The 17,577-nt window shown below is 59.7% G+C and overlaps 1 protein-coding gene across 4 annotated transcripts in view; it reads left to right on the plus strand.

The window, feature by feature from the left end:
• The first annotated feature begins 10,333 nt into the window (after positions 1–10,333).
• RFX2 (regulatory factor X2) overlaps positions 10,334–17,577 on the plus strand; it is a 30,272-nt gene continuing 23,028 nt past the window's right edge. For all 4 annotated transcript variants that reach the window (XM_062178966.1, XM_062178968.1, XM_062178967.1 and 1 more), the window contains exons 1-4: positions 10,334–10,408; positions 12,284–12,373; positions 13,470–13,549; positions 14,503–14,764. In XM_062178966.1, the coding sequence (XP_062034950.1) occupies positions 10,334–10,408; positions 12,284–12,373; positions 13,470–13,549; positions 14,503–14,764 (507 nt within the window). The remainder of the gene's footprint in view (positions 10,409–12,283; positions 12,374–13,469; positions 13,550–14,502; positions 14,765–17,577) is intronic.

Below are 17,577 nucleotides of genomic sequence, written 5' to 3' on the forward strand. Positions count from 1 at the left end.
CTCCTGGTCTTAGCTCCTGCGGCCGTCCAGGGCTCGCTTCTCTGCTTCTGCCCCGATGGGGAAGATTTGGCTGCCGAGAAGAAAGCAGGAACGGAAGCCCAGTTCTTAGCGGAAGGGAAAGGAGCATGAGTTGTGAAGATGTTTCGTTCTGGAGGAGCCGGGAGCCAGCTCCGACCCCTGGACGTCTGCTGCTGCAATGCAGAAGCCCCCAGAGGCTGGAGCCTGGGGAGTGACGGGGACCTGGTGGTGCTGGCGGGGGAAGCGGCCCGGGACACGGCAGACGCAGTGGACACAGCGGTCCTCTCCCAGCCTCTGGCGCATTGTTCCTCTATCTCCACACTCCCCGGCCGGCTCCCTAGTAGTGGCTGTGCCCTGCGGGTCCTCTCCCGGCCTCCGGCTCCCTCGTAGTGGCTGTGCCCTGGGGTCCTCCATGGCACTCTTTCCTGCTCTGTTTTCTTTTGAATGTTCATTTCTTTCAATCTTATTTGAAAGGCAGACAGAGACAGAGAGAGCTCTAACATCGCTCGCTCACTCCTCTAAGGCCCGCAACAACCAGGGCTGGGCCAGACTGGAGCCAGGAGCTCCATCTGGATCTCCTAGCTGGACGGCAGGGGGCCAAGCACTTGGGCCGTCACCTGCTGCCTCCCAGGCACAATAGCAGGGAGCTGGATGGGAAGCGGAGCAGCCAGGACTCGAACCGGTGCTCTGACAGGGAAGGCGGGTGTCCAGGCTGCACCTTAACCATCACACCGCACGCTGGCCCCTTCCTGTGCCTCACCTCTCTACGAGTTTGTTTCACTCGAGATGCGCTTGTCTGGCCTCTTCCCCAGACATCCTGCATCCCGTTAGAACAGCGGGTCTCCTTCGAGGCCATTCTGCCCTGCAGGAACCCTGGGTGATGTCTGGGGACTCTGCTGTTGTCACACTGGGGTGGGCGGTGCTCGGGGACGCTGCTGCACACCCAGCAGTGCCCAGGGCAGCCCCAGCCCAGAGAAGCATCCGATCCTAACACGCATGGTGCCGAGATGGGGAAACTGCCTGTGGGTGCGCCGTCAAGGTGTGTAAGGGCTTCCCGCTTTTCAGCACGGGGGGAGCCACACCCAGCACCCCTCCCTCCCTCCCTGCCTGCAGCGGAGCAGGGCCCCCACAGAGCGGACCTCAGGAGACTCTGAAACCCCACTCGCCCTTAGCTGTGGCCCTCACTGAAGCCATCAGCGGACGTGATCTCCTGGTCGCTGACATGACACTAGCATTGCTAAGCCGAGCATCCGGCAGGCCAGGGGAGAAACGGCCAGAACTCCCCAGAGCGCCCTGTGCAGAGGGAAGACACCCAGCACTGCCGGGGGCGGGTGAACTCTGGTGCCGTCTGGGTGCCCCCGAGCCTGAATTGGTGGCCTGTGTCTCCCTGGAGTCCAAGCTCTTTCTCAGCCAGTCAGAACGAAGGTAACCGAAAACCCGCCTTGCAGGCCCCTCCCTACCCCCCCCCCCCCATGACGCAGTGTTGTCTAAATATTGATGAGGCCTGGGGGCAGGTGATGGCTGCCCAGGGCACTGGAGGAGCAGGAATAGAAAGACGATGGCTTAAGGTCGGGTGAGTCAGCCGCAGCCAGGAACAGGCCCAGCCAGCGCGCAGGCTTTGCTGCGTTTCCTCCCGGTGTTACTAGGCGATGGGAGTATTTTCCTGTAAACACAGCGTCTCTTCCTTTGTGCCCGGGCACATCCATTCATCCTGCTGTCAGCCCGTGCAGCCTCCTCTGCCCCCCACATAAATTCAGAAAACCACACAGAGGCCCCCCGGGACGTCCCCTGGGCCCTGTACTCAGCAGCGGGCTCCCACAGGTCAGGCCCAGACTTTGTTCGGCCAAGGTCGAACGCCCCCTTGTGGGTTCCAAACTCTGGTGCTCGCACCAGGATTCTGAGCTGCCGGCTGTGTTTCTCACCTGTGCTTAGCTCGGACCCCAGGGCACTGAAGCCGCACTCTGGCTGTGTTCCCCGTTGGCCAGGCCTGGTGAGGCGGGCGGCATGGTGTCACCACCCCTGTCCTTTTCACTGGCTGTTCTGAGGCTCCTGTCACCCCAGTCCCAGGGGCTGCGGGGTCCCTACCATGGGGTGGGAAAGGAGAGGGGACAGAGGAGTGTGATAGAGCAAGGGCGGGAGGCCAGGGGTGGGGGGGGGCTGAGTCCCAGGAGTGAGGGCAAGTTCAGGGTCAGAGTGACCCCTGCTGCACGTCCTGCCGTCTCTGGACCTGTGTGACTTCATGACTCAGAGACGCCATGTGCACAGGGCCCGGCCGCCTCCCCGTCTGGATCCAGCCCTGCCCTCCCCTAGCCTGGGACTGGCGTGTGCCGAGGGCAGCGGGAAAGTGCCTGCCAGCCGTGTTTCCGTGCGAGCTGGCAGCGCGTTGCTGAGCGCTTGTTTGACTTTCCTATGGACTCTCCCACGTCTCCAGAGCAGACGAGCGGGGACCCCTGCTGGCCATTCCCAGGCATTTCATGCCAGCTGGACCCCACCCGGACCCCACCCTCCTCTCTGGTGCGGTTTTTTTCTGCAGGGTGCTTTGTTGTTGTTGTTGTTTAGTTTACGTACAGTCAGTGCACAAACCTTGGCTGGCAAATTTTGACAAACAGGTGCGCCAGGGACCCCATGCCCCGTTAATACGCAGTGTGTCCGACTCCCCGGAAGGTTCCGCCCGTCCCTCCCTGGTCACTCCCTGCCCTCCATGGCGGGGGGCTTCTCTGTCTCATCCTAGTTTTATCTGTTCCGCGTGACTCATTGGTTTGTTACACTGAGGGGCATCCCAGCAGTGTTCCTCCATTGGAGTCCTGGCTGTGCCTTTGGGTTTTTTCCTGTGTTAGTGGTTGCTTTGGGGATTACAACAGACATTTTTAACTTATCACCGTCCACTTCTCCTGATAAAGAGAATTTGAGTTATTTCTACTCTTTGGCTACTGTGAATAAAACTGTTCAAGCATCCATGTCCACTTTTTTTTTTTTTTTTGAGGACGTAGGTTTTCATGTCTCTTGGAACAGGAGGGTACCTCAAAAAGATCATGAGAAAAATGGAATTGTAAGTTTATTTTTGGTGCAAAAACGTTCTGCAATACATGCATAGTTTTTCCCATAATACACATTGTGTGTGTGAGCTACTTGAAGACCCCCTCGTCCCCAGGGGCGTCTTTGAGCTGGAGGCGGGGTCAGCCTCCTGACGCTCGGCCGAGCGGTTCCCATCCGCAGGGGCGCAGGTGCTGACAGGCCGGCTTATCTGGGTGTCCGGTGGCGGTCCTCCATGCTGACCTGGCACGTCCTTGGTGACTGGCGCATTCTAGGAGCTGAGCACCACCCTGTCTCGTGTACTTTTGGGACATCTCTGTCTTTTTTCATGTCAGGTCTCTTGCCCATTTCATATTGGTTATCTGGTTAGTACAGGATTGTAGGAGCTGTTCATACTATAGGTAAGAGACCTTTATCAGATGCACGTTTTGTAATATTTGCTTCCAGACTGTGCCTGTCCTAGTCATATTCATGCTATTGATGGAGGTTTTTTTTTTTTTTTTTTTTTTTTATGAGCGGGGGCTTTAAATTTTGATGAAATCTGATTGGTTTTTTATGCTTATTGCTTTCTGTATCCTGAGAGACCTTTGCCTACCCCCCTGTGTTTTTTCTTTGAGAAATTTTGTAGTTTTAGCTTTTAGGTATAAGTCTGTGATCTTTTGTGTGTGTGGTGTGAGGAAGGGGTTGAAGTTCACTTTTTCTCTCCTGTGGACATCTTGTTGATCTGGTACTACTTTTAAAGACTTTTCTTTCTCTGTTGAATAGCTTTGACTCCCGAGGGGGGTGGCGCTGTGGCACAGCAGGTTAACTAGCCGTTCGCTGTGCTGGCAGTGCTAGTTCAAGTCCCAGCTGCTCTGCTCCCAATCCAGCTCCCTGTTGATGCACCTGGGAAAGCAGCGGATGATGGCCCAAGTGCTTGGGTCCCTGTCACCCACATAGGAGACCCAGATGGAGTTCCTGGTCCTGGCTCCAGCCTGGCCCAGCCTTGACTGTTGTGGCCATTTGGGGAGTGACCCAGCAGATGGGAGATCACGCTCTCTCTCTCTCTCTCTGTCTCTCTCACTTGTCACTCTGTCTTTCAAGTAAATAAACAAATCTCAAAAAAAAAAAAATCAATTGAGGAAGAAAAGAGCTGTTGCTCCATTAGGGGAGAAAAATCAGTTGACACATGATATGATTATGTTGGCCGTGTCTTGCTGTGTTTAATTTATCGATATTTTGTTCTTTGTCATGTATATTCATGAGTGATGTGCCCTACACGCTTTTCTTGCAATGTCTTCGGCAAACTTCGGTCTCGGAGATTTCCAGCCTCATGGAGCGAGTCCTGAAGCGTTGCTCACCCTACCTTCCAACGGACTCTGTGTCTCGATTCCTTTTCCAGTATTTGACAGTGTCCACCACTGGAACTGTCTTTGCAGGTTTATATGACATTCAGATTTTTCTGTTTCCTTTTATGTCAGTTTTGGAATATCGTATTTTTCAGAAAGGTGTTCATTTGATCTAAGCTGCTGAATTTACTAGCTAAGGTTTTCATGCTAGTTCCTTTATTTCATTTTGGTTTCTCCAGGATCTGTAGGGTATATCTCATTTCATTCCTGATGGTCAGAAAATTGTTCTTTCTTTTCTTTTTTCTTTCTCATCAATCTTTCTGGGCTTTGTCAATTAACTTTTTTTTTCTTAAGTGTTTTTAGGGCCGTTTTGGGCTCACAGAATGTTTGAGTGGAAGGTACAGAAATTTCCAGTGCACCTCCTGCCTCAGTGCATACACGGCCTGCCCCGTGATCACCCCCCACCCCACCCCCAGTGGGGTGCACTTGCTCCAGCTGACGGCCCACGGACACAGCCTTGTCACCCAGCATCAGGGCCGCTCTTGGTGCTGCACAAGTTAGAATGGCACAGCCAGTGGCCAGCCCCTTTGGTGCTCTGCCCGCCCTCCCCTCCCTCACCACCGGTCGTTTTGCTGACTTTGTCGTTCTGCCGTCTCCGAGCTGTTGTAGATTGGGGCTCACGCGTGAGCAGCCTCTTTGACTTGGCCATGGTGTGTCTGGGTCCCCGTGCCTTTCCCTGGCTTATTTCTCACTTCATTTTTTAAGAAATCTCGATTGTGTATTTATTTTAAAATCTAAAAACTTATTTTCACTTTTTTTGAAAGAGAGAGAAGAAGCAGACAGACACACAGGTGTTCCATCCGGTGTTTCACTCCCCAAATGCCTCACGCATCTGGAGCTGGGCCAGGCTGCAGCCGAGGGCCAGGAACTCCATCCGGCCTCCCAGGTGGGAGGCAGGCACCCAGCTGCTCCAGGGTGTGCGTTCCCAGGAAGCTGGCACTGGGGTGGACTGGACTCAAGTCCAAGTGCTCTGGTGTCCCAGGGGCATCTTGACCGCTCTGCTAAACGCGTGCCCAGAAGCCTCAGTTGTTAAAGCGCGTGATTGGTTTGAGAGGCAGAGAAAGGGCTGACAGACCGGGAAACTGCCCTGGCTCATTCCCCAAATGCTGGCAGCACCGGGGCTGGGCCAGGCTGAGGGGGCAGCTGGGGACCCAGTCCGGTCTCCCACGTGCGTGGCCGGACCCCAAGTCCTTGAGCCATCTCAGCTGGCTCTCGGGGCCTGCCCTGGAGGGAGGCTGGAGTGGAGCACAGCCTGATGGGAGATGCAGGCCAGCGGCCAGCTCCCAGGAATCGCAGTTTGGAAGGAATGCTGGTCTTGCTCATTTTCTCCCTTGTTTCTGGAGGTTTTTTTGTTTCGTTGATTTTGTTCTTTATTATTTTTCTACTTAAGTTTAATTTGCTTTTTTTAGTAGCCAAAGATTGAAAACGTAAATGGTTGATTCTTAAGTCTGTTTCCTAGTATGAGCATACACAGCTAACCACTCCCTGTCAGCGCTGCTTTAGATGCCTCCCACAAGTCTGGTGTGTGATGTTTTCATGACCATTCAGTTCAGAATATTTTCTAACTTCCCTTGGTGCTTGTTCTCTGGCTTATGAATAATTTTAGAAGTGGATTTTATTTTTTTCTAAATATTTGGTAATTTTTAAAGCTATATTATTGGGCAGGCGTTGGGATACAGCTGGGAAAGCCACCTCCTATGACACCAGCAGCCCAGTGGAGCGCTGGTTTGAGTCTCTGCTGCTCCACTTCCGATCCAGCTCCCTGCTAGTGCGTCTGGGAAAGCAGCGGAGATGGCCCGAGTGCTTGGGACCCTGCACCCACGTGGGAGACCTGCATGGAGTTCCAGGCCCCTGGCAGAGTCTGGCCACTGTGGCCATTTGGGGAGTGAACCAGCAATGGAAGATGTCTCTCTCCCTCTCCCTCTCTCTCAACCCTGCCTTTCAAATAAGCACATAAATCATTTTGTAATCTATATTATTGTTTTTTACTGCATTGTGGTCAAAGTATATAGACATGCTCTGTGTCATTTTAGCCTAGAAATGCATTGAGATTTGCTTGACGGCTCAGGGTCAGTCATCACAGCGAGCGTCCACGTGCACCGGGGGCGTGCGGATCTTGGCGGCTGTGCTCTCTGAACTGGGTCAGTGCGGGCGACGGCGCCGTGCACGCGTTCTGCGTCCTGGTTGTTTTCATTTAGCTCTTCTGCTCCAACCACTGAGTGAAGGTGCTTTAACATTTCCAGCTGTGCTCATCTGTTTCTTCCTTTCGTTCTGTAACGCTTGCTCCATGTATTTTGAGCTGCATTCCCAGGTGTCCACACATCTCCAATGACGATGCCCTCCTGACAAATTGACAATTTCGTCACGATGGGGTTTTTCCTCCAGGGACAGGCCCTGCCCTGGCCTCCAGGCATATCCCTTGTTCTGAAGTCGGTTTTGTCTGATCACTGTGGCCACCCCGTCTTCCCCAGGTTGGCGTTTGCAGAGTGTTTCTCTGGTCACTGTGGCCACCCGTCCTCTCCAGGTTGGCGTTTGCAGAGTGTTTCTCCATCTGTGAGTCAGCCTGTGTGAGCCTCCTACCTAGAGAGGGCTTCTGCTGGGGAGCAGGCAGTGGGGTCCTGTTCACTGTCCAGGTTGGTCGTCTCCACCTTTTTTAAAAAAAAAATTTTTTTTTAATTTATTTGAAAGTCAGAGTTACAGAGAAAGATGGAGAGATTGAGAAAGAGGTCTTCCATCCGCTGGTTCACTGCCCAAGTGGCTGCAATGGCTAGGGCTGGGCCAGGCCAAAGCCAGGAGCCAGGAGCTTCCTCTGGGTCTCCCACATGGGTAGCAGGGACCCAAGCACTTGGGCCATCTTCCACTGCTTTCCCGGCACATTAGCAGGGAGGCAGATTGGAAGTGGAGCAGCCGGGACTCCCACATGGGACGCTGGCACTGCAGGTGGCCGCTTAACCCGCTGTGCCGCAGTGCCGGCCCACATCTCTGCCTTTTCACTCAAGTATTTAGTCCACTCACACTCAACGTTGTCACTGGAATGCCTGGCCTTAGGGAAGCCATGTCATCTTTGTTTCCCGCTTCGTTGTCCGTGTCTTGCCTTCTTTGGGGGTAACAAAATACATTCAGTAATCGATTCTTCTGTTTGTCTTCAGCTGTCCATACGTGTGTGCGTGACTGCCTCGGAGGGTACAGTACGCGTTATTACTTTATCACAGTCTACACAGAGTTCCTGCTACTGCTGTGTGTGAAGACAGAACCGGAAAGGCCTGACCCCGTCTGCCCCGCCCCTTGTGCTGTGTCAAACAGATCATGTCCTCACAGGAGGAGGTCTGGGTCGCTGAATCCTGCAGTGTGTCGCGTGAACGGGCCTTTACTGCTCTCTGTAGGCCCCGGTCGCCGTCCGCTGTCTCGTCCCTCTTCTCTGAAGAGCTTCCGCATGCAGTGTAGGCTGCCCCATTCCGCAGGGTTTGTTGAGCTGCCCCCCCCCCCCAGACGTCGTCCCATTGTCCTGTGGTTGCCACTGTTCCTGATGAGAAGTCAGCGTGCAACTCAGCCGGCTCAGCGCCTCTCCTGCTCGCTGGGGCGGTCTAGCCGTGGCACACCTAAGTGGGTGTTCTCTGTGTTTTTCCTGTGTGGCTCGTGGACCTTCAGGGTGCTGTCTTTTACCGTTGAAGAGGTGTTTGGCCGTTGCTGAGTACCTTTTCCTCCTCTGGAGCTCCAGTTGCAGGTGTGCGGACAGCTTGTTCGTTTCTTCTCTTGTGCTCCAGGTTGGGGGGAAGCTCTCGACTCACCTCCACGTCCTAGTCTCCACCTCCTTGCCTCTGATGAGCGCACCCAACGATATTTTCATATCGGTTCCTGGACTTCCTGAAGTGCCCCAGCGGGGGGTGCTCCGTGTGCAGTCGCCGCGCCGCCCTCCTTGCCATCCTGAGCGCCGTGTGCGTGGCTGCCGTGGGCCTGGCCGCGCCGTGTCGTCTGCACTATCTGGAGTCAAGGTCGCCTGTCCCCGCTTCTCCTCCCAGCTCGTGACTTCATCACCACGAGCGGTGTGCCGTGGAGTCTCTGGGGCCCGCTGCCCTCAAACCCTCCCTGCGGTGGCCAGCCGCTGGAATGACCACGTAGTTTCTACGGTGGTTGGTTCTCCCCGGGTGCACTTGTGGGGATCAGTCGGTTACACGCAGTTGGCGAGGATTGTGCAGGCGATGTGAGGGCCCCCTCTGGCTCTCTCTCTCCCAGGATTTCCACCCCCTACACACACATTGTGAGCTCTGCCTTCAGCCCCCGCCCCCACCCTGGCATGTGTGGGTCAAGGCTGCTGCTGGCAAAAAGCCGCGGCCTCACGGTCTGGCCTGCAGACAGTGCACGGTGCAGGGAGCCCGCCCGTGACGTGGGCTGCCCCGCCTTCTAGAAGGTGTGTCCTGGCCACAGTGAGTGGACCGTGGCCTCGCCACTTGTCCCCGCACGCCCACAGGCCATGGGGCAGAAGCGTCTCCCCGTGGAAGGAGCAGCGGGTCCCAGGTCAGCCTCGAGGCCACGGTGCGTTCTGTCCTTGGAGCCCCCTGGTACCCGGTACCTGCTTCTTGGCTTCAGGCAGCAGCACGGGGCCGCCTGAAGTACTCAGCACCATGGGCAGGCGCCCACTGCCGCAGCCAGCAGCAGGACAACGCGAGGGACAGAGGGAAAGCTGGAAACCCAGAAACCTGGCGCCTGGAGAGAGGGAAAGAGGCGGCCGCATTGGCCTGAGGCCCAAGTGGAGCCCAGCCGTCCCCGCGGGCTCTGGGGACACCTAGTGGTGAGGATGGAGCCGCACGCCCAGAGCCGCCGATGCCACCCATTTCAGAGGGGAGTCGGGAGGTGAAGGCCCAGCCCCCCCACAAAGGTGGGGTTCAGCCCGCACACTTGGACTCCGACACACCCCCTCTCCGCTGTCCTTAGGAAAACCCGTTTAATCTGCTCACAGCTTTGCTTTGCATTTTAGAAAAGGAGGCAGTGTCTTTTCTCATTCTCAGATGTGGGAATGCTTGGCGTGATAGGGAAACATAAAAATTCTAGCAGGGTCAGTGTGGCCGAGCGGGCTGGGATGCCCGTATGGGAGTGCCTGGGACTGAGTCTCCTCCCCCCACCCAGCTCCCTGCTGGTGCACCTGGTGATGGCTCTGGTACTGGGGTCCCTGCCACCCACGTGGGAGACCAAGATGAAGTTCCCGGCTCCTGGCCTGGGCCTGGCCCCGACCTGGCTGTTGCGGGATTTGGGGAGTGACCCACCAATGAGACGTAACTTGCTCTCTCCTCTCTGCCTCTCTCTCTGCTTTTCAAATGAGCTTTTTGTGTTATTGTGTTCTGATTGTGCTGTGGGTCCTCGCCATGCCCCATGAGGCAGGCGCCATGGAGACTGCAGGCTTGGGGTGACAGCTGGGGCGATGACAGAGCGCCCCCGTGAGCCCGCGTGCGTCACTGCAGCTCGGGTGCCACAGGCCCCTGCCTGCTTGGCCAGTGGAGACCTGACTTTCAGGTGAGAGCTAGAGAGAGGAGACAGAGGAGTCTCCATCCGGGTCTCCCACGTGGGTGGCAGGGACCCAACAGCTGGAGCCATCACGGCTGCCTCCCAGGGTGTGCGTGAGAGGGCGCAGGACTCGAGCCGGGCACTCGGACCTGGGGCGTGGGAGTCCCCAGCAGTGCCTGAACCCAGCCAGCTGCCCACCTGTGTGGATCGTCCACGCTGCCTGGTCGAAGGACGCATGCTCCCAGCAGCAAAGGGACAGTTCCGTGCAGGCGTTCACCAGGGCCATTTGCCTGCAGGCTCTGCGGGCCGCTCCTCGGCCTTGGACTTGGACTTGCCTGGGCTTCCTGTTGGGCTCCGCCCACTCAATCTCTCTCCGCCTCTCTTCAGAACAGAGCATGCAGAATTCCCAGGCTGGATCCGACTCGCCTGCGTCCGTGGCCCTGCGTCCCGCGCCACCGGCCTCCCCGCAGGTAACCGCAGCCCCGTTAGCCGGGAGCTGGAGTGAGGAAGAAGACGCAGGCCCTGAGGTGTGGGGCACGCTGGGCCGCTCGCCTGCGGAGCGAACACTCTTCACCACATGTGGAGAGGGCCCTCTATGCTTCTGGACTCTCCACGACTGGCCAAAGCCAGAGAGTAGCTATAGCCGCACAGGAAGTGATGGGCACTGCCCGGAGTGCACCGGAGGCCCGGGCGAGGGTGCAGCGGTCCGCCGAGGCCGGGAGCTCATTCGTGGCAGCAGAGCGGCAGTGAGGGCAGGAGAGCTCGCCCGGCAGAGCTGCAGGCCTCGGGGCTCTCTGCTCGCTGGCCCTGGGCTCGGCGCCGGGCGGTCTTCTCTCTGCCGCCAGCACACTAAGGCCAGATGGATCGCCTTGCTCCCTGGAGCCCGGGTCCGCCCTCGCCCGGTGCCCCTGTGCCTGGGCGGACTCTGCCTTCCTCTGCAGTAGCCCTGGCCAGAGGGTCCCGAGGTCACTGCCACGGCACCACGGCCGTCACGGCTCCGTCACGGCTCCGTCACGGGGGCCGCCCGTCCTGCTCCTCAGCGAGGGACATCTGTCTGTCCAGCCCTGGCCTCCTCACAGCTCCCGGGCTTGCCCGGCTAGAGGAGCTTTGCTCTCGGCCCCTGGGACGTGTCCCCCCTGGCAGGGACGGAGCTGTCCTCGCTGTCCCTGTCTCAGGAGGGCCACCCAGCCACCAGCTCGACGCCGTGCCCTGGTGTGCTCGTTGTGCCACGTCTCTGGGACAGAACCCGACAGTACAGAACTCACCCTTCACAGCAGTTAGTGGGCTTCACGTGTTCGTGGAGTTGTGCAGCCGCCACCCCACCCCCACCTAGTTCCAGAGCGCTCGTCCCCCCAGAAGGAAGCCCGCCCGTGAGCACTCGTCCCCTCCCGCTCTGCAGCGCCTGCGGACCCCCCTGTGCCGGGCGTGCCTGTCAGTTCACAGAGTGGCTTTTGTGTCCGCGTCTCTCCCTCGGCGTGACGTCCTCGGGGCCCCCACACTGTCCCAAGTGCCGCTGCCTCGTCCGTGTTCCTGGCTGTAGTATGTCCCAGCGCTTGGGTGGACACTGCTGTGCTTCCTGTCGTCCTGCCCACGTCTGTTCCGACCGCGTTCTCTGTGTCTGGCTGGGCGCTCAGGCCGGCCGGGTCCCTGTGCATCTTCCTAACACAGTGCCGGCTTCAGCGGGGTGGAAGCCCGCGGATTGGGGCCAGGACCCTGTCGTCCTGTAGTGACGCTCCCCAGACGCTAGAGGGCAGTGCGTCCCCATGCCCCCCGCTGTGGGAATATGGCCACCTCGGGCGGGCTCTTCGCCAACACCCTGTTCCCGTGGCTCTCTTGACCCTTCATGCTTTTATAGCTTTGTGTGGCCCATCGTCCTCGGGCCACAGCAGCAAAGGCACACAGCAAAGGTGACGTAGCCGGCAGAGAGCGGTGGAGGAGAGGGAGGGACCCAGATGCAGGAACCCGGGTTCGAGCCCTGGCTCTAGAACTTGCTATTCAGAGGCCACAGACGTGACTGGGCCCCCGTGGCCTTGCTTTTCCCTTGTTGTGTGAAACAACCACTGTCCTGGGTGGGGGTGGGTAGCCAGGCCGCCCGGGGACCCCCCCCTGCAGTGCGGCTGCTCGTGTGTGCGTGGTGCATGGGGGGGCGCTCGCACCTGTGCTCTGCGGGGTCTCGTGTGTCTGCTCCGGATGGCGGGGCATGTCTGTCCGCCTGTCCGTCCGTCTCAGCCCTGCCCCTCCTCTCGAGCCCACCCGTTCTCCTGAGGCAGCGGCGGGGCAGGCGCCTGGCGGGGCTGGCTATGGCCCCGCGGCCTGTCTGACCACCCTCCTCCCTTCCTTTCCAGAGGGTGCTGGTGCAGGCGGCGGGCCCCGCCCCCAAAGCAGCCCAGATGCAGCCCATCTCCCTCCCTAGAGTTCAGCAGGTGCCACAGCAGGTAAGCTCACAGGCACGGCCTCACCCGGGAGCTTCTGGAAGCTTCTGGAAGCACTGGGGCAGTGAGTATGCGCGCACCCAGGCCTGCCAGGCAGAGGGAGCGGCGTGGGGAACAGAACGCCCGGGGCGGGCATCTCCCCTTCCCTCAGCAAGATGAGCGTGGCACAGAGGAGCAGCCCATCACGAGCTAAGTGACCCAGCAGAGCGCCCGGCACACCTGGCCCCACAGGTCAGACGGTCTCTGGCACAGCCCGTCAGCCCTGCCGTTCCAGCCCAGAGTAGCGCCAGGCCACGTGCAGTGCTGTGAGTGGACGGGGCTGTGTGCCAATAAAGCTTTGTTTACAAAGGCAGGCAGTGCTTGGTCAGAGTTTGCTGACCCTCTCTTCCGGGGGCCCCTGCTCCGATGAGTCTCCCATCTCCAGGTGACTGCGGTGAGAACGGGGGAACAACCTCAGGGTCCCAGGGAGGAAACCAAGGCTCGAGGCAGGGCCAGCAGGGACCCAGGGCCTCAGGCCGCAGGCTATCACAGCTCCCGTGTCGGTGAAGGCCCTTCCTGGGGACGCCATGGAGAGGGGACCAGGGTGATATTTATATATATATATATGACTTAATTTCTTTGAAAGGGAGAGAGAGAGACATCTTCCATCCACTGCTTTATTCCCAAAATGACTTCCACAGCCAGGGTCTGGATCAGAAGCAGAGTAGCCGGCACTCAAACCAGTTCTCCCATATGGGAAGCCGGCATCCCAAGTGGTGGCTTAACTCGCTGTGCCACGGCCCAGGGCAGGGCCGGGCGGGGCTGGCCGGGTGTGCTGTGTCCTGTGTGGCCACCCACAGGGAGGGAATGGGGTCAGGGGCATGGACGGCCTCTCGTGCCAAGGTCAAGGTTCCGTCCACCGTGGCTTCCACCGTGCCAGTCTCAGCCACAGTCTTTTTCTCGCCACCAAGCCCACGTCCCTGTCTGGCGACAGGACACAGCGAGCGCAGTCAGAGTGGACGGGGCGGGAGGGGACGCGGCCCCGCACGCTCAGCGGGTGCTGAGGACGCTGGAGGAGCTCCCGCGGGCGCCCGAGCCAGGAGGCCCACTGTTGTTGCAGGTGCAGCCGGTGCAGCATGTGTACCCCGCCCAGGTGCAGTACGTGGAGGGGGGCGACGCCGTCTACACCAATGGCGCCATGTACGTGAGTTGCCGCTCCCGGGCCGGTCTGGGAGCTCCTCACCTGCCTCCCGCCTCCTCCCTCCCGGGCTGGTTTTTTTTCCCCTTCTAGAGTTTTCCAATCTGAGAGTTCGGTCTCCACGACCGAGCACCCATCCCCCTCCCTGCTTCCCTTCTCCTTCGGTGATGCTGGTAAAATGAGAGTCATTTCTCAGGGACCTCCAGGGTCTCCCGCCCCGGGGAAGTGTCCACCTCCCAGCGGCTCCTTACGCGCGGGATGCCCGTGTGTTAGTGCACCTGTCTTCTGTTGGCTGGGATGAGTCCGTCACGTGTGTGGGGCCTGCGTGAGCGTTTGCCTGTGGTTTCCGGGTGTGGCTGATGGTGCAGTATGGTTTTCTCAGGACACACGCACACGCACACACAGGTGAGACTGTAGGGAGCGAGGTCTGTAGGGCTCCTTGGGGGGGATGCTGTGCTGCAGCTACACGGAATGTCAGCCAGGGGGCAGCACAGGGGCCCTCTCTGGACGCCCGGCGGCCCACGGCACCCCTGAGTAACCTCGGCTTCAGCCCCTGAGTCCCCAGTTTTCAATTCTGTATGTCAGTGACGTGTTTATCTCAGAGCTGCCGTCTGCGGTCTGTTCGTCGCTCGTGTAAGTTTTCTGGGTGGCCAGTGCAGAGGGCAGCGGATTCCAGAAATGTTTGCACCAAGATAAGGGTATCTGAGTTCCACTCCATGGGCTTGTGAGCCCCGAGTGTGTGTGTGTGTGTGGTGCTGGGGGCGTGTGCACGTGTGCTGCTTGGCCGTGTGGTGTGATGAGCATTCAGCCCCAGGGGACCGCCCCCCACCGCTCCCAGCCCCACAGAGGGACCGTGCGATCAGAGCTTTCCCGGGGTAGCCATCAGCTCTTCAGCCTGGACCCCGCGGGGCGCGTGAGGTCTGTGCGGGCTCCAGGGTGACCACTCTCTCCCCAGACGCACGGCCTACGCCTACAACCCCGAGCCCCAGCTGTACGCCCCCAGCAGCGCCGCGTCCTACTTCGAGGCCCCGGGCGGCGCCCAGGTGACCGTGGCAGCCTCCTCGCCGCCCGCAGTGCCCCCGCACAGCATGGTGGGCGTCACCATGGATGTCGGCGGCAGCCCCATCGTGTCCAGCGCGGGAGCCTACCTCATCCACGGGGGCGTGGACGGCGCGAGGCACTCCCTGGCCCACACGGCCCGCTCCTCGCCAGCCACGGTAAGTGCGCGCCTCAGGCTGCCGGCGAGCGAGGGGCCGGGCGCGTGGCACAAACGCGTGTGTGCCGAGCCGCTGCACCAGCCACGCGGGCCTCTTTGCCGGGCAGTATTCCGCGGAGTGAGCGTCCCCCGCCAGGCCCTGCCTGCCGGGTTCCAGCCTCGCCCTGGTGAGGCCGCAGGGCTGAGGGCGCACACGCAGGACTTCTGTTACTGCTTTGGGGTGGGTACGCGCAGAGGAAGCGCCACTACCGTGCTCTGTGTGTGTGTGCGTGCGTGTGCGTGTGTGTGTGCGCGCGTGTGTGCGCCCGCCGCCCAGCTGGCCCTGGGTGCGTCTGTGGCGAGCGCACGCGCGGCTCCCCAGGGCCGGGGCCGCGCCCGGGGCTGGCGCTGGAGAAAGCCGTTCCCGGCCTGGCTCGCTTCCCCACCGCTCTTGGCGCCGACTTTGCGTGTGCGCCGCTTGTTCCCTTCTGTTGACTTCCGGCAGGTCTTTAGATCCGGTAGGCAGGCCCCCGTCGGATACGTCAGTTGCGAATATGTTCTCTCCGTCTTCCAAGTGCCTTTTCATTCTCTAAAGAATGAATTTTGCAAAGAAAAACTCTGTCATGTGCAGTTCATCGACTTCCCCCTTGGCGCCCCCCCCCCATCTGAGCGACGTTGGGTGCCGCGGACAAGACAGCCGCCCCCTCGCCAGCGTCCCGGGTCGGCTCTGTGTTCAAGTCCCGGCTCCGCTTCCCATCAGCTCCTGGCCGACGTGCACCCTGGGAGGCAGTGATGGCTCAACTGCCTGGGTCCCTGCACTCGCGTGGGAGACCCGGATGGCGCTCCTGGCTCCTGGCTCCTGGCCCAGGCTGATGTGAGCATCTGGGGAGTGACCCAGCAGATGGAAGATCTCTCTGTGTGCTTCCTACTCTGACTTTCAAATAAAATGAACACAACTAAATAAAATTTTTTAAAAAGAGAGAGCTCTCATCTACTGGTTCACTCCCCAAACGCCCACAACGTCCGGGGCTGTGCCAGGCTGAAGCAGGCCCCAAGCACTTGGGCCGTGGCCGGCCGCCTTCCCAGGTGCGCTGGAGGGAGCAGCCAGGACTGGCCGACGTGCACATGCGTGGCACTGCGTGCGGCGCTGCCCTGGGCAGTCGCTAGTGTTCTGGAGGTGTGACTGCGTGCTCCAGCCCAGCACCACCAGCACGCAGGGCCCGCGCGGCCGTGAACAGAACGCCGCCCTCTGGGTGACACTCCATCTCGTACTCTGGCACTGCGTGCGGCGCTGCCCTGGGCAGTCGCTAGTGTTCTGGAGGTGTGACTGTGTGCTCTAGCCCAGCACCACCAGCACGCAGGGCCCGCGCGGCCGTGAACAGAACGCCGCCCTCTGGGTGACACTCCATCTCGTACTCTGGCACGCGACGTCGGTGTGTGCCAGGACACGCAGGCTCGCAGTCACACAGGTGCCAAGAGTAGCCGTGTTCTCCGCGTCCCGGCACGCTCATGGGCGGTTCACGGGCACTCAGCCGCTGGCCGCCCGGCCGCTGGCTCCCCCGTCCCTGCTGCCACGCCTGCTGTCTGGGTCGCTCTGGAGAGACTGCCCCTTCCCGACCGCCGGAAGCCCACAGCGGGCCGCGCCGCATCCCGCTGCGTCCTGCTGCACGTGTTGGCCGGCGTGTGGGGCCCGGGAGCCGCTCACGGAGAGGCTGCTGAGGTCCTGGCCACTTCGCCGGGGCCAGGGCCAGGGCCAGTGGCTCCGCATCCCAGGCACACCGTCTGCCCTATGTTTGGGCTGCAGCCCTGTGTTCTGGGGCTTCGAGTTGATGCTGAACACCCAAGCAGGTGTCCCCCCAGCCTCAGTGAGGCGCTTCAGACGTGGAGGCGTGAATGTGCCTGCGCATTGATTTCCAGTTGACCTCTGTGTCATACGTCTGCAAGTGAACTTTACTAAAAAAGATTTCCTTATTTGAAAGGCAGGGAGAGAGGTCTTCCATCCGCTGGGTCACTCCCCAAATGGCTCCAACAGCCAGGGCTGGGCCAGGAGCCAGGAGCCAGGAGCTCCATCGGGGTCTCCAGCACGGGGGGCAGGGGCCCATCCTCCACTGCTTTCCCAGATGCCTCTAGGAAGCTGGATGGGAAGTGGGGGGCCAGGACTTGAGCCAGCGCTCACGTGTGGAGTGCCAGTGTCGTGGATGGCAGCTTAAACACCTCCTCAATGCAGCCCCAAAGAGGAGCTTTTGATAAAAGCATTCCTGCTTTCTTTTTTTTTTTATGACAGGCAGAGTGGACAGTGAGAGAGAGACAGAAAGGTCTTCCTTTTCCGTTGGTTCACCCCCCAAATGGCTGCTACAGCCGGCGCTGCGCCAATCCGAAGCCAGGAGCCAGGTGCTTCTCCTGGTCTCCCATGGGGTGCAGACACCCAAGCACTTGGGCCATCCTCCACTGCCCTCCCTGGCCACAGCAGAGAGCTGGCGTGGAAGAGGGGCAACCGGGACAGAATCCAGCGCCCTGACCGGGACTAGAACCCGGTGTGCCGGTGCCACAGGCGGAGGTTTAGCCTAGTGAGCCGCGGTGCCAGCCAGCACTTCTGCTTTCTTAAAACCTCATGCTCTTGAACCTCTGCCCGGTGGAGCCTCCTGATTTGCCATCGGGTTACGTCCAGGGAGGCGAAGGGGCAGGGGGCGGGGTCGGGCAGCAGAGGCCCTGATGAAGACAGCTTGGTCAGGTGTTGATGATGGAAGCCCGACATGTCTGCCCAGGACGAGGGGAAGCCACGTGGTGTCTTGTTGGGGATTGGGGCCACTGGGGAGCCGCGGCCCTGCAGTCCAG

The sequence above is a fragment of the Lepus europaeus genome, chromosome 20 (assembly GCF_033115175.1).
Source record: "Lepus europaeus isolate LE1 chromosome 20, mLepTim1.pri, whole genome shotgun sequence".
Lineage (NCBI taxonomy): Eukaryota > Metazoa > Chordata > Mammalia > Lagomorpha > Leporidae > Lepus > Lepus europaeus.